This window comes from Plectropomus leopardus, chromosome 16, assembly GCF_026936395.1.
Source record: "Plectropomus leopardus strain MGB_pleo_1.0 chromosome 16, ASM2693639v1, whole genome shotgun sequence".
NCBI classification, from domain to species: domain Eukaryota; kingdom Metazoa; phylum Chordata; class Actinopteri; order Perciformes; family Serranidae; genus Plectropomus; species Plectropomus leopardus.
Window position 1 is genome coordinate 7,690,733 of NC_142191.1, and position 27,886 is coordinate 7,718,618.

A 27,886-nucleotide genomic window follows, 5' to 3' on the forward strand; every position below is an offset into this window, starting at 1 on the left:
TGTGTGTGTGTGTGCAGGCCAAGCAGCAGGACAGATGTATACCTACCCTGCTCGTTGCTGGAGAAAGAAGAGGCGACTCCACCCTCCACTGGATCCCCAGCTTCGCCTGTGTGAGCTTCGACTAGGTAAGACAAACAACACACACACACACACACATGCGCACTCTTACATACACACAGCCTTGCAGCACATTGACATGCATTGCACAGTGATGGCTGCAGCATTATTGACCTCAAGTTATACAAGTAAAGCCACTTAAACCATCTGCTCCTTTTTCAGAGTTTGTACGGTTACGAAAAACCTGAAAAAAACGTGGAATTTGTAATATCAATTTCCAGGCAGGAAAAAGTTTTGGAAAGCTAAATATACCCTGAAAGTGTTGAAAAAGTCATCAAATTTAGTTTCACAAACCTGTATAATAACACATGATGTGTTTAAGGACTGAAATCGGAAAATCCAACAATAATTTTGGTTTTTATATTTTCTGGCCATGATAAATGGTGTAATTTTTGGTGATTTTTAAAGGAAAAATAACTGTCAGCATTTTTCATTTAAAAGTTGCTAAAGAAAATCACTTAATTTTTTTTCTTTGGAAAATCATAAACAAAACCCAATACACAAAAGTGTCATGTTTAAAAATCACCAATTTTTTTAAAGACAGCCCCCCCACCTCACCCCCAAAAGATCCCAAATTTTTTTTAAATCCGCTAAAAAAAATGAAAAAAATTTGCCAAAACTACCCCAAAAGAAGTTTGCCCCTCCCCTAAAGCCAGAATTTAAAAAAACATAAGTCCCTCCCCAGTGCTTAAATTATCCGACACGCCTCCCCCTATTGTGCACCGCCCCCTCCCCTCTCATAAATCACAAACAGTCCCTATGATATATTTAAAAAGTCAGTTCTAATCCTGTTCTGAATTCATTATTTTTTAAAAAAATAATGTTTATTTTAAAAAGTGACATTATATAGTAATGATCGATGGTTATTTCAGAGAATGTATGGTCTTCAAAATTTGCCTCAAAATCATGGAAAAGTCAAGGAAATTTTTTGGTAAAATATGTATGAACCCTGCTTTTTGTAGTCGCGCCACTAAATGCACACACACACGTCGTGCGCTCTGTGTTCTTGCATGGCTGCACAGAGCTTTAGGCGTGCTCAGTGGCGTTAATGTTCGCTATCTGACCATCTGGCTCTGGTTAGCCCCGTCTCTCTCGCCAGGTCTCCAGGTTCATTCTCTCCCCTGAATCAATGCCTCCTCTCACTGTTCTCTGGCAGTAGACACACACACACACACACACACACACACACACACACACACACACACACACATACATGAGCACACAAACACCCCCACACATGACTCCGTTGCAGCACAGAAGCACCCTAACTGGGCCTCTATAATCATTTGTCCATGAGGCATTAGAATGTAAGTGAGTCTTATGAGGTGGAAGTTGGTGCATTTTTTATGCATGTGTGTGTATGAGTGTGTGTTGTAGGGGATTTTAGGAAAGGAATGCCCCAGGAACCTGATAAGGGGGAGAAATAAAGGCGAGTCTTTGTTTCGGCTTTGCCACACTATTGTTTCCCCCTCGCTGTCTTCCAGACAAAATATAATACTGCAGAGCGTTCCCCCAAGAACGATTCAGCTTTAAGCATAAGAGTCATTTTCATGTAGGAGGGAAGAAGCTCCCCAGAAGTGACTAACTAATGCATGTGAAGGAAAGAAAACTATAGCGATGTAGTTAACAAGAGCAGAAAATGTCTTTGTAGTGTGAAAGAGTCCCCAGTTCAGTTTTTCAGAGATCCATTTCTGCCGTTTGGCCCAGATATCTATCATAACACGACAGAGGAATGTGAGTGCTCCCCTTTCAGGCTTTTGGAAACGCTTTATGTTTATTTAATGCTTCCTGAGCAGAGAGGTTTGTGAGTGTGTGTGTGTGTGTGTGTGTGTGTTAGAGGATACACAGCCACAAGGTTACTTTGAAATAGTTTGAAACCAGAATTTAACTCCTTGTTTTGTACAGTAGATCCTCTGCTTTTTCCTTCATGTCACTGCTGTACATGTCAGTGGCTGGGCCTCAGCGGTAGGCACCACGGATCCTAAAAACTCTTAAAAGGCATTTAACTCATCAATGAGGCATTAATTGGTATTAAATTAACTTTAATTAATCTTTCAATACTCTTAAAAATGCTCAGACATGGGAACAAGGATTTTATGAATAGTTTTATTCTGATGTTGCATAGTGAAATTTCAAAAATAATTGGTAACGTCTGCTTTTTGTTAAATAATTTAATAAATTCCTCTTCTTGACTTTGTCATGATGGGATTCCAAGCAGTGGAATTTCACAAAAAAACACAAAATCACCAAGAAAACCAGCCAGAAACACCAGATAGTTCCCACTCTTATTGGTAAACCAAAAAGATACTTATTACTAATATAATATGTTCATTGTCTTTCGTGTGTTTCACTCTATAAAGGGTTGCTCTTTTTAACATTTGGCATAGATAATAGTTTTCGTTGGACAAAAGAAAGTTGTGTTTTAGGTTGCAATAAGAATTTTGCAAAATAAAATTGTCCCTCTTCGATTTTGATTACAAGAAAATTGGCCTTAACTTAATTCCAAAGGCTTAAAAAGTCCTAAATCTACCCTGCAGGAACCCTGGTAGTGCTGCATGATTCTTGCTAAAATGTAAGTCAGGATTTTTCTCCTTATGAATTAGATCAGGATTTTGTCTCATTATTCTTATTTTTTCAACAAAAGTTTATTGCACCCTCAGAGGCTCAAGTGCAAAAAGCTCACAATCAGTTATGATTGTGATGTGCTCTATATCATAGACTGAAAAATAATAGCATATCTTTATCTGCCGTGGCGGAGTCGGACATACTTCCGAAAATTAATCGATTCCTCCCCGGTGCTTGTATATTGGGAGACGGACAGTGGTCCAATTAAATGGCCTAACAGAGTTCTGACCGTAGCTCGACTAAACTCAACGCACTGACTGTTGTTGAGGCTAAACATTTAGCTGTTTGTAACGTCACAGATGTGGAGAACTCAACAAGTACCAGAGCTCTACAAGGACATGTTAGAACATGTCAATTTAATGTTAGTTAAATACCAGTCAAAACAAAGCTGTTTTTGCTGAATTCAAAGTGAAATACTTTTTTGAAGTACTGGCGTTGGCGGTTAGCCACTGAGATTATCATCTATAGAGAATCAACGTGATGAGCTAGTGATGAACTGCAACTTCCGCCATCCCTCCGGAAGTTGCACCCTTAATCATTCCTACAGTAGCGCCCTCAGGAATAAGGTGGATAGGATGAGTTGGGGATGCAGGTTTAGAGTTGACCCACACAAACAAGACAAAAAAAATGAGAGGAGACCCAGAGGAGCAGCAGCTCTGTGTTCAATAACAAAAGCCTCAGCGCTCGATCCCTGCCTTTTTTTCTATCACATCCTGACTTTCATTCTGTTCTTTTTCTGGCGTTAAAGTTCAAAGACGAGGACAGAGAGTCAGTGCTGCAGCAAGTTCATCTCCACGGAAATGAAAAGAGGTCGAAAGATAAAGTAGAAGAAAGAAAGCTTTAGAGAGACACTGGAGATAGAATTTAGGCCTCCAAGCAGTGTTTGCTCATTTTTGGTCATTATTTCCTCCTCTTTTACTGTGCGTCTGGGGCCACTGTTACTTAACATGTTAGCATTCCAACCTATATCAGTGTGTGACCATAAAATTAATAGTTTTACCAACACTAATATTATTTCCACGCATGTATTCCAGATATTTGCCATTACAGTACCTTGAAAACATCTCAGAAATGGAAATCGAATTCCAGAAATTTGTCAGCAGATCACATTCACAAAACAGATGCATAAATGTTCCCTCTTTAGTTTTTCAATTAGGAAAATTTGATGTGTTATTTCTGGACATGTATGTAGTTTTATATAGATAGAATTTATTTATTAACTTTGCTTCCTTGATCGTGTTACTTGTAAATAAGAAATGTGTTCTTTTACAGATGTTAAGCTGAGTATTTTCATCTAAAACCATCCCTAGAAAAAAGAAAGTGTTAAAAAGTATTTTCCTCTGGTAAGGACACACAGACACCTGCCATCTCAAAGGTTTTTTTCTTTCTCATTACCTACTCAGAAGCCGAGCTGGCCCCTAAGCGTGAGGGGCCCCCAGGGGAGGCCACAGCCTTGGAGGCCCTCCTGAGGGGGGACAGCGTGCTGGAGAAAAAAAACAGCATCTGTAAGGAAGAGGAAACGTTGCTGGAAATACAGGTATTTTATCACATGTGCACAGGGTATTGTCAAAAATGTTTTTGTTTTACTCCTTAACTTCTTAATGCATTTTTCTTTTTACTTGGACTTCATGCTCCCACTGTCCGTATGTGTGCTCCGCAGAGAGTTCTGGAGGCGGAGGAAAATGGGGACGGTCTCCACGATGACGAAGACTTTGACCTGGATACTCCAAAGAGAAAGAACAGAAACAGAGGCAAAGTGAGTGTCACAGGCGTAGACGCACAGTCACACACACATACTTGTGTGTGTTGAGTCAAATTGAACAGTAACGTGGTTTCATCAATGCAAAATCTATGACATGAAAAAGCAAATGACTTTCATGGATTATGTTACACCTGAGCCAGATCTTAAAGGTCCCATACTGTCAAAAGTCATATTTCCATGTCTAGTTTTAATATAAAGCAGATATTGGTGCGATGTAAATACTGTGAAAGTATCAAAACCAAAAATCCACAGAGAAATTCACACAGGCCAACTTCAGAAACCGTGCCTTTAAACAAGCTGTTAGGACTTCTGTGAAGTTGTGATGTCACAACTATACTGCATAAAAGTGCCACTACAGTGCCGCAACATTAGCCCCTTTTACCCTGCCTGTTCAAGGCAGGATTACTGCGCCGTTATGCTACCTCGCCGTTAAGTACAAAAGGTACCATCACGGAAAGGAGGGACGGAGTTGTCTTGCCTTTTCGCTGCCAAAGGAGGTAATAACAGTGCTGAAATTGTGTTCACCTCATAGGGACAGCCGGCAGGATGAGATTATGGGCGGGATGGGCGTGACATTTTGACGGCATGTTATGCGTGCAGCCTTCAGCAGGAGATCTAAAAAACAGCTGTTAGCAGTTAGCAGCTTACTCAAAAAGAAGACGCGGACGTAAATTGCAGCATACTGTGTAAACGAAGAGATCAGGAGCTCCTTACCCTCCGAGATTAGCTGCCATATAACAGAAAAGGTAAACCATTGTTATTGCCTTGATTGTCACCCTAGAGGCTGACGCTTGTTGCATTAAATATTATGCCAATTAAGCCTTTTTTTTTTTTCTTCAGCGATGCCGGTATGCTATCTAAACTCACACAATGGATTGGCACGATGCCACTGTTGTTTGGCTTTGTGTAAAAAATGCAAAGGAGGCATAAAGAAGCGACTTCATAGCGGCACTATTGTGTGGTCTCTGTGGAAAAGTGTTAAGTCATTTACCTGGTTGCATTGACGGTTCAGAGACACCAAAAGCGTGGATGTGGAAGACCCAGAAACACCGACCAATCAGAGCAGACTGGGCTTCTTCGAGAGTGGGACCATAAAAAGACAGGCACTAAAACAGTGTTTCAGACAGAAGGTGAATACAGGTACATTCAGGCAGACAGTATGAGAAAAAAAAAGCATTTTTGACCAAAAAAGCATGTAAACATTCTAGCAGAAATCCAAAATACAAACATGAACCTGAAAATGAGAAGAATATGGGACCTTTAAGGTCTTTGGTTTGTGTTTAATTGTCACAATTAACCTTGTTTTGGAAATATGGTCATTAATAACAACTTAAAGTAAATCTATAAACATTTTCAAACATCTTAACTTGTTTTTTTGTGATTTTTTTTCTGTTGTGTTTCCTTTCAGAACAGAGGATCCAGTCGCAGGAGGACAGAACCTGTTAACATCGACGACCAGGACAAACCATACGTCTGTGACAGTAAGGGGGAAAAAAAAGCTTAATTTTTTGTAAATCATGTGATCAGTGTTAGTGTTTTCTGTACTTGTTAGTCTCCATTAAATCAGAATCAGTGTTTTCTTAAAGCTCGAGGAAGTGGAAACACTCTCTCTCCATATTTCTGGCTATTACAGAAATAAATTATTTAAGATGTTTTGTCAGGAAATCTTTCTCTACATGCTTTTTTTTTTTTTTTTTTTTTTTTTTGCAAATGTTAGGCTTATATGTTTAGCAAACACAGACAAATCCCGTCATCTTCTCTCAGTGATAGCCCCCCTCTGCTTCTGTTCTAAGAGCTGTCCTCTGCAGCATGAAGAAAGGGTTTGCTGTTAATCCAGACCTGACTAGCATGCCACTTTCGTACTTTGACAGGGACGGATTGTGGATGCGGATAGAGAAAACCTCGCTGACTGAGCCTCAAACCAATGAATCTCATCCTCATTTTTGTGTCTTGTGCTGTCTTTCTTTTATCGTTTGCTTTTGTGTCTCCTCTGTTCCAGATAGATACAAACAAAAGCATAACTCAAAAAAGGCTGAAGAAGGTATCTGAACCTGTCGCCATCTTGTCTTTCTAGGAGCTGCTGTGATCTGTCTTTATGACTGGACGTTCTTTTTTTTTTAATTTTTGTTTTGCTCATGGGCATCTGGTGTGGGAATGGCCGACTGAATGCTAAACCCTTTGAGAAATCTAACGCTTTTAATGCTGTATGCTAGTCCAGGAATTCAGTGCAAGCATTGCATGACACTAACGCTATGCTGCAGGCTTTAATGCTTGCTCATTGCAAGGCATGCACCAAATGATGCTTTAGCAGCTGCAGCTCCACTAAATGTCACACCGAGGGATGCATGTTTTTTAACGGCCGCACTAGCTGTGATGTGATCCGCAGATGTAGCCATTGTAGAAGTGTTTGCACTGGGTCGAATTTCTTAATATGTTATATGTGGATACGTTTTGAACCATGGGACTGGATTGGCAAAGTGTTGCAGTCTTGTGGTCAAAAAATGCAAATTTGTAAAGCTTAGACGGATATGGCAGCTGTATTGGGTGCAGAAGCAAAAGCAGCAGAAATATACAGTATAGTAGAAACTTCTATGATGGCTACAGCTCTAATGTGCTCATTAAAGTTCTCAATGACCCCAAGAGCCGCTACAGTATTAGACTTATTAGACTATAGATTAGGCTTGGGCAGTATCTAATATTTCATACCTTTCTGAAATTTCACAGGGAAATATGGTATCTGATGGATTAACTGTGCTGCACTAACAGCCCCAGTGAGTGTGCTACTCAGCTTTTCAGATATAAATACAGAGCAGAAACTCATACAAATGTTAAGAAAAGTAATATCCTCACACCTATTTTCCTTATATAACAAATAAATGCAACTTTACACCTTTTGAATTCAACTTTCTCTCGGCCACTGAAGACTGATGAGGCTTAATTCACGAAACACATTAAATCAAATTCAACAGAAACTAAATAAAACTCACCCAAACCATCTTGCTTAAGTGTGACGGGGTCTTGCCTGCTCCAACAGTAGAGACTGGAGACTGAGCTCTGGTGGTGCATGCTGTGCACTACATACAATGAGTTTGATAGAAAGTAGAGCGCCACTATGTGTGTAGGTATTGAAAATCATACCATCAGGATTTCTAAATACCTTGGTGTACTATAATAACGTGATACCGCCCAAGCCTACTATAGATCCTAGTTTTTATATTAGTAACGCATAAAACGCTTCCAAACCAATCATGTTTTTATGTTACATTTGTGACTTCCAGAGCTTCACAGCACAGCAACAGCAGATAAAAATATATCGTAAAGCTTGTGTTCTCGTAATTATCTATTTTTGGAAACAGTTGAAGGTGTACCTTTAATACACCTCTTGTGTTACGTTCCCATATCCATAAGTCTTTTCTCTACCATGTGAAGTGCTGAATAAGTCTGTAGATTTTTCATTTCAGCTGTCTGTCCCATCTGTTATCTCACCTCAAAGGGTAACTTTGGTATTTTGCAATACCTAGTGCCCCATTTTTTCATGTCTAAGTGACTAATGGGAACAATTTTTGAAATTGCTCCAGCATGGAGGGAGAGGGCTGCAGCCAGCAGCGGCAAAACAGACCGCAGCGTCGCCACTCAGGGCAGTTGTGCACCGTCTATTTACTTTCACTGCGAGTGCATGTTTTTGCCACTGACAGGCTCAGATTATTATTCTAAGTATCTGACAACACTATGAAAAGGATCCACTTTTAGTGGACGTAAATTGACAGTGTGCGCATGTCCGGAAGGATTAAGTTGTTCCCGTTTGTCTCTTTGACATAGATATGTGAAAATAAGCCTAACCCTTTAATTTAGCCCAATTTTAACTTATTTAATTCATAAAAAACATTTTCTTGGCAATAAAATGTAGCAAAGATTCTTCCTCACTGTCTCAGCAGCAATTTTCTCAATAACACTCTTTTAAATAAATTACATCCCAAAATGCACTTGGTGTTAAGGTTGTTATGGTGAAAAAGTTTACATATTTATACAATGAAGCTTTTTTGTAGTCCACAGGTTACTTTTATTCACATAAAATGACTGCTAACCATCAAAGATGAATACTGACAGCAAGTTGAAATTTCTGGAAATTGTCTCAGATACCTCCCGTAAAATCTGTTATCCGACAGTTAAGGCAGGGATGACAGCTGATATTGAGCAGACTCTAAGTCCTCTGTACTAGCTGCTCTTTGGTATTTTGCATGAAGTTTTTTACATGTTGGACCTGTGATGTTTTATCCGTAGTCTGTGGAAAGCGCTACAAGAACCGGCCCGGCCTGAGCTACCACTACACCCACACTCACCTGGCAGAGGAGGAGGGCGAGGAGGAGAAGGACACAGAGATGGCTCCGTCTCCTCCGCACAGCTCAGACAACCACAAACGTAAGCTGCTGCCTAGAATTTAATTACACAGAACAATAAGGATTTCTCAGTCGAATCAGAAGGTCCCATCAACACATTTTTTAATTTATTGAGATTGTTTATTTTAAACAAGCGCCCCGCACGATCCTTTGTTTATGTCCGCTGTCACACAGATGACGTGAACCAAGAGCACGATTTGCGGCAGATATTCAGGTTTTGTTGTAATACTGCTACTCAAATTTGTAGAAACTTGTTTTTTTAATGTTCAATTTAAGCTGCTACACAACTCTAAGTTGAATTATATTTTTTGTTGTTCATTTTTGGTGAGCTAGTTTTACTGTAATGCTGTAATGAGCAGAATTGTGACTGGTTTTTATTTGTTGTGCCTGGGAATATTTAAGTTCAGCTATAAAAGTACTTTGAAGTGGAATTGTGGTCATATTACTTGTTTATAGTGTTCTGTACTTTTATTACAATGCTGGACGAGGTGCATTCGAGAGCTTTTTCTGAAGACGCATTTCAGTCAGTTTGCTTTGTTATGTTGGTGGAAAAAAAAAGAAATGCTGCACTAAATTGATTTGAGAGCAATTTCTAAAGATATAGATAGATATAGATAAGATACAATAGTTTGTTTACTTTATTTTGTAAAAAATAAAATAAGTTACTCTTAAGGAACTGTTTGGATGCAGACATTTTTTCTTGTATTACATTGCAGAGCAGTTAAACTGTCAAGCAGACACTGGATTGATTTTAAGAACTTTAAAGTACTTGAAGTGTGCATTGTGCAGCTGTATTATCCAGGTAAATAAAAGTGTCAGTTTGAGACTCTGTATAGGCAGATGCTCAATATCAAATGATAATAAACAATATAAAAAAGCTTGATTGGGACATCCCTATAAAACAAGAAAAAGCTTCAGCACAGTCACATAAAAATCCCAGTTTCTGATAATTTGGGTCTGTCTCCTTACGTGCATGTGTTTCTGCCGACAGCTCAGAAGGCTGCGGACGGCACCATCATCCCCAACGACTACTGTGACTTCTGCCTCGGAGACCAGGACTCCAACAGGAAGACGGGCCAGGCCGAGGAGCTGGTGTCCTGCTCTGACTGTGGACGCTCTGGTGAGTCCCCATACTCCACAGCATCATTGGAGGGTTTCCATCAAAGTTTCAGGTTCTTTACTGACGTCAGCATTAGATGTCGAACACGAGTAGTTTTCCTGCCAATTAAGAGATTGTTATATGAGTGATTTCAGTAGGACAGCAAGAAAACTACTCTTTAAAATAGCCTCATAACAAAAGTTAGACATTTTGGGAGTATACTTTTTTCTTTTCTTATTGAGAAATACTTGAGAAGATCGACGAGAGTTGATCGGTGGTTTCCAACCGGTGGGTCCAAAAGTGGGCCATGGGTATATTTTGTATGGATCGCAAATGACTCGTGAATGTGTCTGGAGAAAAAAAACAAAACACTTTATTTTCAGGAATTTCAGGCACAGAGCTTTTATTTTGAAGTGTTGTCTCTGTTTATTCGTGCAATATGTTTTATTTCTTTGTGTTCTAAGCATGTTGCTTACATTTTGTGAAATAAAATTGAATATGTGGTAGTTTATCTCATGGTGTGTGGACCTTGAACTAATGACAAAAAAAGAGAAATCTGGCTGGACCAGTTGGGATCCACTGGCGCATTTCCCCAATTCTCAGGCTCATCCTTTTTTAAAAAAAAAATTCAGATTAGTCTCATAATTTAATTTGTGTCTACTACACATCTCATTTTTGTTTCTCTTTACTTCCTTCAATTCCACAATCTTGTTCATGTCTTTTCCTCGCTTCCTTGCGATGTTTATTTCTGTCACATGAACTTAAATGGTATAAATGACCACAAATTAGGTGCCGTTTAAGGGTAACTTTTGTAGTTTTCTACCTGGAACATATTTTCCCATGATTTTGTTTTAAAATGCTATGAATAACAATTTTTGAAAGTTGTCCAGTATTGAGAGAGAGCACTGAAGCCAGCAGTGGCAAAACAGGCTGTAATATAACCACTCTGGGCAACTGTGCAACATTAATTTATGTCAACCAAAAGCGTTTATTTTTGTCACAGACAGGCTCAGATTAATATTTCAGATTTCTGACAGCATTATGGAAAGGATTCCTACAGAAATAGACCTTTTTGTTAGAGTAAGATCCTTTTCGTTTAAGTAGAAACAGCCCTGAATTTGCCATCAGCAAACCCACCAGACTCCATTTAAAAAAACAGTAATTTTAGCGTGTTTAGAGCCAGCATATAATCACATCTAACTTGGTGAATTAAGGTTTTATTTCAACCAAACTAAGGTTGGCGATTGCTGGAACAGTGGAAAGATGAACTAATATGGATTTTGTGAGTTTTATTTTGTTTCTGTCAATTTTGAATGAAATGTGTTTTATGATGATAAATTAACTGTTAATTAAATGGAGTTTGGTGATTTTGAGGCTGTTTCTGGTCAAACAAAAAAGGATCTTACTCTTTTACAAAAAGGTCTTTGTAGGGATCATTTACAAAATGATAATTTATAATATTCATCTGAGCCCGTCAGTGGCAAAAACAAGCACTATAAGTGGACAAAAATTTATGTTGCTCATTTGTCCCGAGTGCTTTATATCACAGCCTGTTTCACAGCTGCCGGCTGCAGCATTTTTTTCTCAATTCTGGACAAATTTTAGAAATTGTTTTTCCCATTAGTCACACAAAAACATTGAAAAATAGATTCCAGGTTTAAAAATATTAAAGTTCCCTTTTAAAACTCTGCATCAGATGTCCTAATAAATACATACATTTCTTCATAAAGTCTTTTGAAAGCCACATCAGTAAACTGTACTATTATTACAGGTGCATCAATGTTTACACTGTCAACTGTTCAAAGTCATTTTTGTTGGAGCCAACCTGTGTCTTTACCTGATGACGTCGATCTGATTTCACATTCATAGTGTGCAGTGAATTTTACGCTGCCACAGTGTATTTTCAATGGGTTGTCAATGAGCCTTGTAGACCTTCAGAAGTGAGAGCCAAAAGCTGGAAGTGTTTGCAGTTTCCCTCCTAAAAATAATATTGGTCTCTACGCTCTGCTGCTTGCTTCCATCCCGCATGCTTCTCCATGTCAGCCTCGCCCATCAGTCAGGACTTCTGCCTTTAGACGACATGCATTCACTCTTTTGTTGCTCAGTTTTCACGCATTTTACAGCACATTTGGCTGCATTTTTTGTTTCTTTTTCCCCCATTTTTTTCCCTCCACACTCGCCAAAGCCGCCTCTGCTGGATACCTCAGCAAAACATTTCTCGAACCAGCTCGACCGTCTCATGCAGCGAGAGAACGCTCATTTCAGCGACTGAGATGTTTTCTTGCTGCGGTAGAGTTTGTTAGAAAAGCTGCGAGTGTGTGGCCTTGTCTGTGTTGCTCTGACGCTGATGTTTTCATGGTAGCTGGAAGAGGAGGAGTGAAGAAGGATGGGAGGAAGATGAGTGCTCTTGAAGAGTTGTTCGGCAGCACGTCAGACAGCGAGGCCTCCACGTTTCATGGCTTTGAAGATGCAGAGCTGGAAGACATTTTGTTTTCAGACGATGATGATGATGATGCTGACAGCTGATGAAGAGACTTCCTGACCACCTGGACCTCGTGGCAATAAAACTCGTTTTCTGACTGAATGTTTTCATTGAGAGAAGACCGGACTACGTTGGCTCACCTTGAAGGCCTTTCTCCTAGAAAATCTTGAACTTTTTAAATGTAGGACGTGTATTCCTTCAGGAGATGTTTAAATCATCTTTTTCTTGAAAATTTTGTCTTTGATGGATACAATTGCATTTTTTTTTTTTTTTTACCATGGATTTTACTTTTTAACATGTTGAGACGTTTTCCATAAACCAGCAATAATCTCACACTTGACTTGGCTTGAGTAAGACAATCATAGACTAAACTTCACGGCTAAAAATTCCCAGACTAGAAAAGGTTATAAGCAGACACAGTGGACCACTGAAAAAGGAATAAATTACTTAAGTTGCCGCAAATGTGGCGAGGGGAGGGATGAACTTGGACTCTTGAGTCACACCACTGGCTAAAGAGGACAGGGGGCAGAGAGGTAAGAGCCAATCGGCACTTCATTGCTCCTCTCTGTCTTTACAGACAAGATCTTTTCTTTTATCAGTAGACAGTGGGTGGAAATGTTTTTTCTACTGCCTGTTGCTAAGTGGTGTCCATTTATGGAGGACAAATAATGACTTAAATAAATAAATAAATGTGTGAATAAATACAGGAATAAATAAATAAATGTACAAATAAATACAAAAAAGTCAATAAATGGATAAAGAACTACAGAAATAAATGTATAAATAGATACAGGAATAAAACAATTAACATTTCAATAAAAAACAGGAGTACGGGCGCCTGGTCGCTCAATGGATAGAGCGGGGCCCCATGTACAGAGGCTGTGTCCTCGCTTCAGCGGCCGCGGGTTTGAGTCCGGCATTGGCCCTTTGCTGCATGTCTCCCCCTCTCCGTCCCCCTTTCACGCTCACACTGTCCTGTCAATTAAAGACAATAAAAGCCCCAAAAAAAATCTTTAAAAGAAAAAGTATATAAATAAATACATGAAGAAATAAATAAATGTATAAAAAATACAAAAACAAAGAAATATGTGTGTGAATAAATATGGACATATTGGACATAAGGAGATAAGTCAATAAATGTCCGAAAAAACACAGAAATAAACACATAAATGTATAAATAATTACAGGACTAAATAAATAAATACATAAATAAAGAAATTAAAGAATCAATTAATGCTGAAATAAGTACGGAAATAAATGCATAAATTTAAAAAATGAATAAATACATATTTAAAAAAATGGTATACATTGAAAATGACTATCTTTAATTTATTTCAGCATTTTATACAACTACATTTTTTATTCATGTAATTCTTTGTCTGTATGTTAACGCCATCTTTTAGCATTTATTTCTTATTTTATTTATTTATTTATTTAGTCTTTATATAGACAGCGATTGATTGATACTTTTGCCATTTTTTGTCCTCCATATATTTAGGCTGATAGGCCATCTTTCAAACTGCCACTGCTAATTTTCTCCATGAATGTAAATCTTTTAAAATGTGGAGCAGGCAGCAGCTTTAACGTTTCCACTTTAAATTTCACTCAGCTCTCATTTATCTTTATTCACCCATCACAGGCTAAAGGATGTTTTCATTGTCTCTGGTTGCTTTCCGAATTTAGATATAAATCAGTTCATCCTTGATTATGGCTCATTCATGGCTCATTGATACTCCATTGATAACAGGGTGATGCTGATAACTGTGTGCATGAGAGGCTGACAGCACCTTGAGGCTGCAGGGAGGCTGTAAAAGACGTTTACAGAGGCTGTAAAATGTTTGTTATTAAGACAGGGGAACAGGAGACAATTGTATATATGCCAGAGATTCTGTTTGAGCTCACAGCTGTAGATTCAAAGCTCTGCTCGGCTGTGTTTTCCTGCACGCACTTCACGGCTTGTTTTTTGTTTTCTAGACATATAATCACTCGTCTTTTGTGGCTAGATTGCTGTTGATGCTGCATTTCATCCAGCTGTGCAGCCTGCAAACACTATAGGGTGCAATTACAGATAAAGACAAAGTTAACAATCACTGCCGGCTGTTCTGAAGACATCTTCTTTTAAAGGAAGACAATGTTTTCCAAATGACTTTTCAATAACTTCAGAAAAAATGTTTTTTCATTTATTTGTTTTACATCTACAACATTAAAGATGAACTTAGGTATAATCCAAACTGGACCCTGTTTCCCCATGCTTTCGTGCCTAACTGACTAATGGGAACAACAGTTTTTATAACTGGTTAAGTATTAAGCGAGAGGGCTGCAGCCGCATAGCAGGCTGCAATGTAACCACTTGGAGCATTTGTGTACTGTTAATTTACATCCATTGAAAGTGCTTGTTTTTGCCACTGACAGGCTCAGATTGTTATTATAAGTGTCAGACAACACTTTGGAAAGGATCCCTACAGAGACAGACCTTTTTGTTAAAAAGTAAGATCCATTTTGTTTAACCAGAAAGACCCAAAATCAGTAATCGCCGAACTCATCAGACTCAAATTTAAATAAACTAATTTTACCTTAGTAAAACACGTCATTCAAAGTCGACAGGAACAAAATAAAACTCACTAAAGCCATATTGGTTCACTTTCCCAATGTTACAACAAGCACCAACTCAGTTTTGGTTGTAATAAACTCTTAATTTACCTAATTAAAGGTGAAAATATGCTGGCTCTGTACACACTTAAATTACTGTGTATTTATATGGAGTCTGGTGGGTTCGGTGATAGAGATTTTGGGTCTGTTTCTGGTTAAACAAAAAGGATCTTACTCTTGAAAACTAAGGTCTAATTCTGTAGGGATCATTTTTATAATGTCAGAATAAATAGGCAATTATAGTGGACATTAGTGCACATTAGAGCCTGTTTTACTGCTGCTGCTTTAAAAAATGATTATTCCCATTAGTCACTTAGGCACAGAAAACATGGGAATAAAGGGTCCAGGTTGAAAATACCAAAGTTATCCTGAAAGAAATGACTTTAAATCAAATGAACAGAATCTGAGTACAGTGGAAAAACTGGCCCTGGGGCAATCAGATGCGGCTGCAGATCATGTAAATCAGCTTTTCATGGATTATGTAAATATGTTCAGATGTGTGTCAGTCTTTGTCCACTGTCAGCTCCAATTACGAGCTTCTGTCTCGTGTCTCTCGGGTATTACATGAGAAAAACACCACTGACTTTGATTTGTAAACTCTTCCTGCAATCCACTGTGACTCTCACTCCCTCCTCCACTTTTCTCGCCTCTCCTCACCGTCCCTCCGCAGGTCACCCCACATGTCTGCAGTTCACTGATAACATGATGCAGGCAGTGAGGACGTACCAGTGGCAGTGCATAGAGTGCAAGTCTTGCAGCTTGTGTGGCACCTCAGAGAACGATGTATGTATACCGCAGGAGAGCGGAGTCTTGTGTGATCCTCTGTGGCTGCATTTCACTTTGAATTTGCTTTGAAGTGCACCAAACTTGACGTGTTTTCCTTTTAATGTTGTGACCTTTTCACAGTCAGCATACAGCCTGTCGTAGGCAATACTTATATGTCAGGCAGATGTCATGTTGTAAAATAGATGGGTGAAAAAAAAGTGTTCTGCTTTATCCCGAGAAATACGAATGTGGTACAGAGCCCCGAGCTGCCGAGTGAAGGATGGTCAGGGGGCAGCTGACATTTGAGCCAGGCGAAGGTCCTTAAAGATAGATGTACACAAAAATAATCCTCACATCAGTATGCATTTTACTTTATCCTTTTGTTAGATCTGTTGTAAATTTTATTTTGCCAGTGGCTTATCTGATAAATCCTAAAGATCGCTGTTTTCAATGTCCTCTGATGGACAGCCTCCTCCTCCATATATGCGTTGTCTGACATGTTCTTTTTTTGTTCTTTTGTGAACATAAATACCAACACAGTAATACTAATAAAAAGAAAAAGAGTAACAATTTAACTGAAAACAAATACAGTACATTTAACTCATTATTATATGCCTGAGAAAGCTGTATATACTTTGCATAATCACCTACTTATTTGTACATAAACTTGGATCAGTTTTTTGTTGTTTTTTTTTACCATCAAATATTGAATCTAATTCATGTTATGTACTCAGTGGCTCACTTTGTACTGCATTAATATTTCCAGAAAGAATGCAAAAGTTATTCAGAGAAAGCTTTTTTTTCACCCATCATTTTTTTCTCCCACATATTTTTTGCTCCCCTCTCTATTTTATTTTTTTTACTCATCCATTTTTCTCACCTATTTTTTTCTTTTTATCAACTTTTCTCTTCCCCATCTTGTTTCTTTTACGGTGATATATTTTTATTTCACCCATCTATTTTTTCATAACCATGTATTTTTTTCCTCACCCATCTTTTATTTAATTTTTTTCCCCCATATTTTTTTTTCATCCATATTTATTTCTCCCTAAATTAATAGATATGTTTATTTATTGATTTAGCTCTTTTGGATTAAAGATGTAAATAATCATTAATTCATAAGATAGACAAATAAGTTTATTTGTGTTGCACAGTTTTACACAAATGCGTTCTAATATTATTCACAAGATAATATAGCATAAAAAAGACAACAAAATAATAAAAAATAGTAATGCAAACACTTAATAAAGGGACTAAATTTTAAAGTAATAGCAAGAAAACACAAGAAAGGTGTATTATATGAAGTTGCTTGCTACTTTGTTTTGGCAGATGTAGCAGCAGTTTGGGTATAACAGATTTGGCCTCTTTGAAGCTCTGTAAGCTGTCCCACGATGTTGTGAAAGCTCCCAGTACTCCTCACCAGACTTCTTTTATAGCCGATAAGTACTGCGACATAATATGTGCCACATTTATAGCAGTATTTGTAACTCTGATTTACTCTCTCCAGCATTTATATCCTTCTTTGGGGCAGGGCTCATATTTAACTCTTTGCCTGTGGACATATTTCATCGACATTATATACTGAATTTGTGTGTTTCTGATGCAGGACCAGCTGCTGTTCTGTGATGACTGTGACAGAGGATACCACATGTACTGCCTGAAGCCTCCAATGACGCAGCCTCCAGAAGGTACAGCAACCACTCTCATAGGTTTTTATTATACATCAGCGTGTTGATACTATATATGTCGCGCACTGTATATTTAAAAGAGGCTACAAGCAAAGGCTATATATGGAAAAGAGATTACAGCCTCTCTTTTTCTGTGTCTCTCTCTCTCCGCAGGGAGCTGGAGCTGTCACGTGTGTCTGGACCTGTTAAAAGACAAGGCCTCAGCCTATGGAGAAGCGTAACTTCCTTGGGCACAACATAATATATATAGTTGTTCTTATACATTAAAGGTTAACTTTGGTATTTTCCAACCTGGAACCTATTTTTCATGTTTTTGTGTCTAAGTGACTAATGGGAATAACAGTGGTTCCAGTAGTTTTTGTCATTTAATTTTATTTTTGTTGACTTTGAACAAAATGTGCTTTACGATGATGAAATAATTTATTTATATGGAGTCTGGTGGGTTTGGCAAGAGAGATTTCGGTGCTGTTTCTGGTTAAACAAAAAGGATCTTACTCTTCAATTAAAAGGTCTGTCTCAGTAGGGATCATTTTAATGATGTTTAAGACACTTTGAATAATAATCTGAATCTGTCATTGGCAAAAACAAGCACATTTTGTGGACATAAACTGACAGTGACTGACACTGCAGCCTGTTAAATGGCTGCTGGCTGCTCTCGCTCTCTACTGGACCAGTTTCAAAGTTATTATTCCCATCAGTCACTTAAATACAAAAACATGGGAAAATAGAGTCTAAAAAATACCAAAGTTACCGTTCAAATGTTTGACACACCCACACGTTAGTACATACTCTCTCAGATAAATTCAAACACTCACACACAGATACACTCTTTCACACACACTCCAGTGCATTAGCAGGCTCAGGGGCAGTTCCCTGCGCGAGGCGAACACTGTAGCCAAGCAACTCTCCAAACGGCATCAACATGCAATCTCGACCATATGTCGGCTAACAGCAGGTCTGCCGTTCAGTCATTTCTCTACCTCACCATTTAGCAGACGGCAAAACGCCAAAGCAAGATTGATAATGGCCAATACTGTGTAGTACTTGTGTATGTGAAGTACATTTTAAACCAAACATCTGAAATCCCTGGGTGTTTTCCGCCTGATTTACATTTGTTTGAGTACGATTTTGACGCAGACTTTTTGCTGGAGCTGTTTCACTTGTTTCCCTCTCTGCTCACAGTGACTTATGTTTGTTTAAATTTCTCCTCCTGGCTCTCCTCCTCTCCTGTGTTTAGACTTTACAGTGACATTCCTGTTTCATATCTGGACAGACTCAACATTAGTTACGCTATCTTTAACGGGTTTTTGTCGGGCTTGGTGAAATTTATATCCTGTGCTAAGAGGAAACGGGGCGATAAAAGAGTCTCGACCATCACTCCTGTCGGAGAGTGGTGACATTTTTAATCCAAGTCTGTTTTTTGTATCCTTTCTGTTACCATGGTGCTCACTTCAACACTATACAAAAATTCTTTGCGCAGAATGAAATACTATTTATTTATTGTCTATGATGGTCCAGTGTTACTACCAAGGAGATCAATGTTACTGTAACTCAGTCGTTCGAAACTGCCAGTCTTTACACACAAAAGGCACAAATGTGGTCTGCCACATAAACATGGAAACTAAAGATCAAGATTCTTAAAGTTTTGGATTAGACTGACACGTTGATGAGTCTCAACAATTATTCTTTTCTTCCCTGTCAAGTCTATTCAACCTTTAGGTACATCGCATGTTTTAACCTGCTCTGCACAGCTGGATTGCGAACCTGAATCTTGATAGCATCAAAGAACTCTTGTTTCTTTGTTGTTCCCAAATGAATCGACTTTTTCACAGCAGACAGTTTGACTTGTGATAGCATGAAAAGCGCAGGTGAAACTAATAAAATAGCTTTGATCGGGAATTTACTATTGACTTTTTGCTAAGCTCAGCCAGTTGGTATGCTCATAAAGTTATTTCCTAGCTGATGACTTTTGTGTTTTCAGGCGAGTTGGTATAGAGTGCAGCGGAAATGAGTTTCAGCACGTCTGGTTCCCTTGTTTCAAAGTCAGTGTTTGGTTTTTTTGAATGGGTTTTTGGTTAGGAGCTTGAAATACGGTCTGTGGATACATTTTCCTGATTATATTTTATTACTTTTACTTAAGTGCCATTTTTAATTCAGGACTTTAACTTGTAACAGTATTTTCACAGGGTGGTACTCTTCTTAAAAGAATCTGAATACTTCCTCCACCGCTGGTTTATAGCCTAATCTTTGCTTTTTACTTGTGACTGCATTCGTTTTCTGCAGTGCTCCAAAATCCAATGGAAAAATCTGATAGGCTTTTGTTGAGAGAACCAGGGTGACGTTAGCTTCCGGGTTGGCCTACAGAAAAACGTCATCCCTGGAGCACTCTAATACCATGCACACAAATCCAAAAACAGAAAAGTCAGCCATGCTTAGTAACGGTTGCTAAGTGGCGATTGGACAGTTGTTGTTAGATGGAGTTTTTAACTTTTATTGATGACACCTGTGTTGGACATTTCCAAATCATCTGCTGTGAAAAGGGTGTATTCACCTTTTGTGGTCCACATTTTACCCTGACACACTGCATGTGTGAGCAGCACCGAACCTCTTTTTTTAAAACGTGTTAACAAGTTAGAGCTGCCACACTGCCGCTGGTCAGCTGCGGCTCAGCTGCAGCAGATCCAGAGAAATGCTCGCCAATTTTTCCACGTGCGGTTGTCAGCAAAAATAGACAGTGAAAATTGTGTTTTGATAATCATGTTGACATTATACCACCTTTTACTGCAGTTTCAATTACTCGATATGTCACAGACATTAAGAAATACAGTTATATCTGTTTTACTCAATCGTTCCTGTTTCTGTTTCAAAATAAAAGCCCTTACAACTTTTCTGTCAGCAGGATCCCTTTACTTGTTGACACAAGGATTTTTATTGTGAAATATTTGCAGGGCCGTGTTGTTGACATTGCAGGAGTTGCACAGCTTCATAAATTAGTGGAATAAGTGCTCATAATTGTGGAAAGTAGTTTTAGCAGCAGGCAGCTCTGCAGCAGCGTCGCAGCAACAACGCTGCGAGTGTGAACACTGCAGGTGTACAAGACGCAGCAGTTTGGCGAGGTTGCCATCACGTGCTGCTCATGCATGCAGCGTGTTTCGGGCATAATGGGTGCCACCTGCAGTACCTCTGCAGGGCACTTTGGAGGGCACCACCCCACAGTTTGGGAACCAGTGCTGTTAATTAATCAGAGCAATGTGTGTATCATTATCAAACTCTGATTTGTGACTATTTTGAGCAGGCAGAGCGATGAATAAATATGTCCTGAGGAAGCAGTATTTACTGCCGAGTCCTTTCTTGTACTTGGCACAGGTTTTGTATTTTTATTTTTTTAATTCAGTTTTAGCCAGATTATATTCTGGACAATCTGGATTTGTAATGCCACGAGAGGAAGGCCGATGTGTAAAACTGGTTTCACATAAAACCTCTGAAGCTCCATTTACGTTTTTATACCTGAGAGAAATTTGGTAGCACTCATTTCTATAAACAAGGTTGATCATGAATAGGAAGAAGAATAAAGTCCAAACTAACCAGAAAAAGCCGTTAAAGTAGGGATGTCTTGATCAAGTTTTTTTGTCTCCAATCCCGAACGAGTCATTTGATATTGAGTATCTGCTGATACTGAGTCCTGATCTGATACTTGTATTTATCAGCTGCACACAGTAAGTACTTGAAAGTTATTAAAATCAATCCAGAGTCTATGTTTGACAGTTTAATCGCTCTGCAATGCAATACAAAAAAAAATGTCTGCATCCAAACTTAAGGGTTTTTTTTATTTTGTTTTCACAAAATAATAATATACACAAAGTAAAAATATTTGATATGGCTCTTATCACAATTTCACTGAGTGTAGCATTTGTTTTTGTTTTTTTGATAACCAATTCAACAAAGTATAAATGTCTTTAAAAATACCTCTCAAATCTACTCGTTATAAAAGTACAGAACACTATAAATGAGTAATATAATCACAATTTCACTACAAAATACTGTTATAGTCTGTCACAGTTCTGCTTATTACAGCATTATAGTAGAACTAGTTTGCTAAAAAAGAACAACAACAAATACAAAATTCTCCTTAATTGTGTAGCAGCTTTCTACTTAATGGAGTTGTACATCAATAAAACCAGAATATCTGCCACGAGTCATGCTCTCTATTTACAACACCTGTGTGACGGCGGACGTAAACAAAGGATCAGGTATGCTCAAAATAACCGATACTGATCAATTAAAAAATGCGTTGATGGGGATCGAGACATCCCTTAAAGAACACATATTGTGCAAGCCTTCACAGGATATCACAGTCTGAATTAGTGTTGTTTTTTTAATATTGTGAGTTTGTGTTTGATATTGCTTTTCCACAGACAATCATGAGCTAGCGTAGATACATGATGTTAATAATATGCAGAGGGTTTTATTGTGCTTCTCCATGGCGGATTTTAAGACCCTTTGTGTCTTCCTTTTAAAAAATGTCTTGGATGTCATTCAATGCCATCACATACAGTGATTTAAAATGTGTGTTGTATTTTGTTAAAGTAAATGTTACTTTTTGTGTTGAAATAAAGACTTTTCCATTTAGTCTTTGTTTCCTAGCATGTCACCTATCGCAAGTGAAAAATGCATTTACAGAAACACTTTTTCAAGTGTCACCTTTCAAGAATCCATTACCAGGAATCCCTAATGTTATGTTTCTGAATAGAAAATAGCCACTGAGTGTTATTTGGCTTGGGCCAAGATGGCTGCATCTGATATGGATCCATTATAAACTAATGGGCAGATGAGCACCATTCTCCCTAAAGATATGGCCCCTTTTCTGCTTGTTTTGTACCGTCCCTGTGTACGGATGCACTACCCAGGGATGCAGGTCAGACTACACAAGCAATTATAAGCATGTGAATTTCTTTTGCAGTTATTTATCTGAATGTGTAACACAGTTCAGTTAATGTTATGCATTTAAACATAGATTTTGCCACCATTTTCCAGAGTATTATTATAAATATTATGTTAGCACATTGCTAAAAATGTCAGAGTTGTTGCTCTGCCCTATGGTGAATTATTATGGGTTAGCATTTACATAAAATCACCACTAGGAAGCATCATTGGACTGGAGTAGAGCTCTTGATGGATCCTGTCTGATATAGTAGTCTCTATAATTTAACTGAAGAATAACTAATTTAACTAATTTAACTTTGAATAAATACTCTGATATTTTATTGAAAGAAAATTAGAAATACCATAGTGTAGAAAAGCAAATGTATTTATATTGCACGTTTTATACCCAAAGGCAATCCAAAGTGCTTTACAGATAAGTCATTGTCGGCCAATGACAAAGCATGCCCAAAAGGGCTGTGCTAATAGTAATATGTTCAATTAAAATAGTAAATAGAACAGTTCTATATCCAAAATTTTACAGAAGTTACTGCACAAAAGTAATTACATCAAAATATGCCTCAAGTACAAAAAGTTAAAGTACTCACTATGCTGCGTTTTGCATTTCAGTATAATGTTGTTGTTTTTAAATAATATTTGATTATTAATGCATAAATGTGTTCATCAATTTCATGTTGTTGGTCAAGATTTAGCTTTTTTTCTTTGTTTTTTTTTTTTAGTTTATTCCTTTACTTTTCACTTTCTGTGATGACTGCTTGAGAATTTCACCATACCTACAATAATGCATTTTAAGTTATTGTTTAATTCATATTTTGAATTAATGATCTGAACCCCAAAGTAACTAAAGTTGTGAAATAAATGTAGTGGAGTAAAAGTATACCATTTGGTTTCAAGATGTAGTGGAGTAGAGAGATTTAGTAGTATAAAATGGAAATAACCAATTAATTACTCTATATACTGTTAGGTTCTTTAATTCATGCAAAGCAACATATTTTTAACAATTATTTTGATGTAGTATTTAAAGCTGCACAGCAGTAATGACAGCTGTCAGGTGAATATAGTGGGATAAGAACATATTCTCTATGAAATGTAGTGGAGTAGAAATGTAAAGTAAAACTGTACTTACAGAAAGTATTGCACTTGAGTAAATGTACTCATGGGCGGTTTTATGAGACAATGGGCTAGTGAGCAGAAACAAAACCTGTAGTTTGTGGGTTTTTTGCCTCCTTTGGTTGTTGTTGTTTTGTGTGTCTTTGCAGTTCCTTTGCATCTGTCTATGATCACTGGCTTTGACCGTGGTTCGTATGTGTCCTTCTTGGTTGTTTTATTATGTTTTTGTGGATGTTTTTCCATTTTAGAAACCATCTTGTGTGTCGGTGGTTGTATTGTCTTTTTTTGGTTGTTGTATGTCTCTTTGTAGCTATTTTGTGTCTGATTGCAGTTCCGTTTCATCCCTTTGTAATCATTTCAAGTTTCTTCCTGGTCAGTGTTAGTTCATTTTAGTTACATTTTGCAGGAGAAGGCCAGGGAGGCACCTGACATGTTACGTCCCCTGGGCCTTTGACCAGTAGGCCTGTTTGGTAATCCATCCATAAATGTACTCAGCTGTACTCTGCAATCTGCCCCACATATTATGACATTGATAAAATCTGTAAGACCCTGATTTATTGCAGTTATAAGATTTAAGCTGTGCAAACAAACTGTGTCTTCAAACCAGAATTTGAGAACTTTTGTGTCTTTCCCTACTCCTACTATACACCATTTACATAAGAAGCTGTATGCGACATTTGGAGCATATCCATGTTTCAGAATCCAACTTAGCTGACATTGCTAACTCCATTAACAGCGCTAGAAACAGTCCTGACAGAGCTACAGTATGTTAATGTGGGCGGAGGGAAACTGGAGGGTGGGCATTATTCTCCTGCGACATTACCAATCCACCACTGTGGACTTGCATGGCATTATTGAGGCTAACTGACATGTGAGCTCACAGAGAGCTACTTCCTCTCACGCAGGTGCAGACTGTATCTGCTAGTTGGAGTTTGGTTGAAGTGTGTGTGTGTGTGTGTGTGTGTGTGTGTGTGTGTGTGTGTGTGTGTGTTTTTTTTTTAAAGTGCAACTGTTTGGCCATAACACAGGCGATGTGAGGCAACGCAACAGTCTGCTTTCGTCACTACTGCTGCTTTGATGTTAGTTTGGTGTACCAGGGCCAGAGAAGCTCAGATTGAAACACACACAGAGGACTTTATATACTGCTCAGGACACCATTACTCCATTATATCTTTACATAGCCAGTAGTTTTGCTGCTCTATTGTATCTAATACTCTAAATGTTGCAGACAGTGACTTTAAAGTGCAATAACAAGATCAAGAAAACAAAAGAGGACAGTAATGACAGTAGAATTTGTGTTTATGATGCTTTACTGGACCACATACTGCATATTCACAAGTGACAAGAACGAAGACATATGGAGGATGACATGCTTAAAACTTTCATCTGGAACTATCTGTTGATCTACACCTTTTAAATAATCACATACTTTCTGTGTTTTTGGATTGAAATTGTGTTCTCTCAATGAAACCTGAGTAATACAAAAGTGTTTTTATTGTAAAAAAACAATTATCTAATCAGAGTTGCTATTTCGTTCTGCTGTGTGTGTATCTGTGTGTGTGTGTGTTGGTCTCAGCAGCTACCCATTCCCGTCACGATGGTCAAGAAGGTGCTTGTGGCGTAGCTGGGATTGAGCAGGAGCTGCTCCATCATCTCTCTTCCTTTCTCCCTTGTTTCCATTGAACACATGGCCTTTTTCCACGAACTCACCAGTGATCCAACTGGTAGATGACATGATCATGATCATCATTAAAAGCTCATAAATTCAATAAAAATAAATCATATTACATTTTTTTGTGTGAGTTTCACTTACACAGTACATTGTTGATGTAATTCATCCAGGAGAAGGTAGCCAGTGTGCGGTTCTCTTCCTCAGACATATCGGCTATGTTAGGCGCACTATCGTTCGCCTAGATGCACAGAAATGACAGATAGAGCAGAAATTACATGAAAGCACAGTTTGTAAAACTGAGATTGATTAAGAAATAAATGCATGGTTGCAGTTGTAGTTACCTTTAACACACGGCTCGGGAGAGGGGCAATGAACGGTGCAGCTTTGGTCAAACTGGATTGGAAACGTGCTGCAGAAACGTACTCGGCTAAGTTAAGCCAGCTGTTTGCAAACGACACCTCTGTCGAGGAGAAGTGGCTCTGCCTAAGGGAAATGAGAGAATAAGAGAGAAAATTTATTACCTTTGCTGCTGAGGGTTTGATGAAAACAATGATACCACTCTAAGAGAGTGTATTTCCAAAAACATCAAACTATTGCTTTGATATAGGTCTATAGATTGATAGATTACTTGTCCTTGCATGCTGCAGAGGCGTAAGTTGAAGCCATTTGGGCCTCCCAGTAGAGACCGAGGAGAGTGTCTTTCTTCTCAGCATCAGAGAGAGGAGGATTATGAGTTGCCTTGAGACCCTTTAAACGCGCGCACACACACACACACACACACACACACACACACACACACACACACACACACACACACACACACATTCATGCAAAATTTCAGCCATGGATAGATTGCTGAACTTTTATAGCGGGCACAGGCTTGGGGACCCAAAGTTTTAGGAGCCCTGCAGCCTTCACCTGCAAAATGTCACTCAAGTTAATTATTATGTACTGACCAGGATGAGACTCGAAATGACCACAAAGGGATGAAAAGGAACCACAAAGAGAAACAAAAAAGCTACAAAGAGACACAAAACAACCACTACGAGACACAAAATGTCTACAAAAAGACACAAAACAACCACACAGATACACAAAATAGCTACAAAGGGACAGAAAATAACTTAAGACACAAAAAAACCCACAATGAGACACAAAATTTCTACAAGAAATAAAAACAACAAAGACACAACAATTATAAAGAGACACAAAACGGCTACAAAAGAAAATAACTAACCAAATGAAGGCACAAAAAAAACACAACATGTCTATAAAAACACATAAAATAAACAACAAAGACACTGACTTTCTGTTGAAAGAGGGCATTATATATCCGTCTACAAGGTTTAAGTTGTGCTCCCAGTGACAAATGATTTTGATATGTGTAAAATCAGCCGTTCTGGTATTATATTTTCACTCTGTGTGTGTGTGTGTGTGTGTGTGTATGTGTATCTCATAGACCTGGAAAAAGGCATCCCACTTAGTCATGGCGTCAGGGTAGGCAGCTGCACAGTCAGTATATGTAGTGCAGTAGCCTTCGACACCCTCGGGTGCCTGCATCTGGACCTGACAGAAACATCAACCATAATTACAATCATCATTAAAATACCAAAAACAGCTTCAAGTTTTTTTGTGAGGAAATTTTGGGCAGTTTTCACCATAAAGGAACTATTTTCTTTCTACAGAACTACAGCAACCAACCGCATCACAGGAGTTATTTGGCGTTGAACTGTGCCCTTAACTTCCCATGTGGCAATGATCAGGGAAAATTTTAAATTTGAGTTTGAGATGTTGAGCTGCACAAGTACCTTAACGTCTTCTCCTAGGATGCCCTGCTGCGCAGCAGACAGGAAGGGCAGAACAGACACAAAGTAGTTCACACCTGGAGGAGAGAGAAGTGGTCTATGTTTTTCTGAAGGTATATATGCATTTCTTTGCGTGTGTGTGTGTGTCAGTGTCATACTCACAGGACCACCAGCTCTTAGGAGAAATTAACAAAGTATCTCCTGTTGAAGCACTGGTTGGATCAGCGAGACGCCCTACAGAAAGAACAGGTTGTACAAAACGCAATCAGTTTTTTCATGTATCATATACAGTACATGCTCTCTCAGTTTAGGGCTCAGTGACTCTGGGAGTCACAGTAAAAGGTGATTATTTTTTCATTGCATGGGTGAGAAGTCATCCACTTTTGCAATAAATATCATTTTGAGAGATGAAATAAACTATAAAGAAAAACAGAATCATGTCACCTGAGCTTTTCATCCATGCAAGCTGCAGCGTCAGTCCCCACATTGGACTGTCTGTGGCATTTGTCCCCATGCATGTCAGAAGCGGGTCTGTGGCAGTGATCATCAGCCGGTAAAGACTCATGCGGTTGACAAAGCCCCAGGGGTTGGGGGTCACAACGCCATCCTTCGATGGTAGGTCAGTCATTTGGGTGGACGTTTGGGCCCACATGAGGGGCATGTCATTGTCTAGAAAGGGAGCAGCGCCACAAAGGGCAACTGCAGATGCCACAAAGAGTCCGAGGGTCGCTGCGTGCACCATGGTCGATGAGCTGGGGACTGTAGGGAGCGATG

General features: G+C 38.6%; 2 protein-coding genes across 5 annotated transcripts in view; one reads left to right on the plus strand and one right to left on the minus strand.

The window, feature by feature from the left end:
- dpf3 (double PHD fingers 3) overlaps positions 1-22,213 on the plus strand; it is a 37,228-nt gene extending 15,015 nt beyond the window's left edge. For 2 of the 4 annotated variants that reach the window (XM_042503697.2, XM_042503695.2), the window contains exons 3-12: positions 18-125; positions 4,146-4,279; positions 4,403-4,498; positions 5,913-5,985; positions 6,504-6,545; positions 8,786-8,923; positions 9,893-10,021; positions 15,802-15,914; positions 17,503-17,584; positions 17,738-22,213. In XM_042503697.2, the coding sequence (XP_042359631.1) occupies positions 18-125; positions 4,146-4,279; positions 4,403-4,498; positions 5,913-5,985; positions 6,504-6,545; positions 8,786-8,923; positions 9,893-10,021; positions 15,802-15,914; positions 17,503-17,584; positions 17,738-17,805 (983 nt within the window). In that variant the 3' untranslated portion in view covers positions 17,806-22,213. Of the gene's footprint in view, positions 1-17; positions 126-4,145; positions 4,280-4,402; positions 4,499-5,912; positions 5,986-6,503; positions 6,546-8,785; positions 8,924-9,892; positions 10,022-12,362; positions 14,874-15,801; positions 15,915-17,502; positions 17,585-17,737 lie in introns of those variants that run through there. The other 2 variants (XM_042503696.2, XM_088089320.1) reach the window with 2 other exon arrangements.
- Positions 22,214-24,927: 2,714 nt separating this feature from the next.
- On the minus strand, positions 24,928-27,886 carry LOC121955771 (protein LEG1 homolog). The gene is made up of 8 exons (XM_042503848.2): positions 27,557-27,886; positions 27,275-27,346; positions 27,116-27,189; positions 26,769-26,873; positions 25,936-26,054; positions 25,649-25,790; positions 25,449-25,545; positions 24,928-25,356 (listed from the first exon to the last, which is right to left on the minus strand). Exons 1-8 carry the CDS (start codon positions 27,852-27,854, stop codon positions 25,208-25,210), a joined length of 1,056 nt encoding a protein of 351 aa, XP_042359782.2. The 5' UTR covers positions 27,855-27,886; the 3' UTR covers positions 24,928-25,207.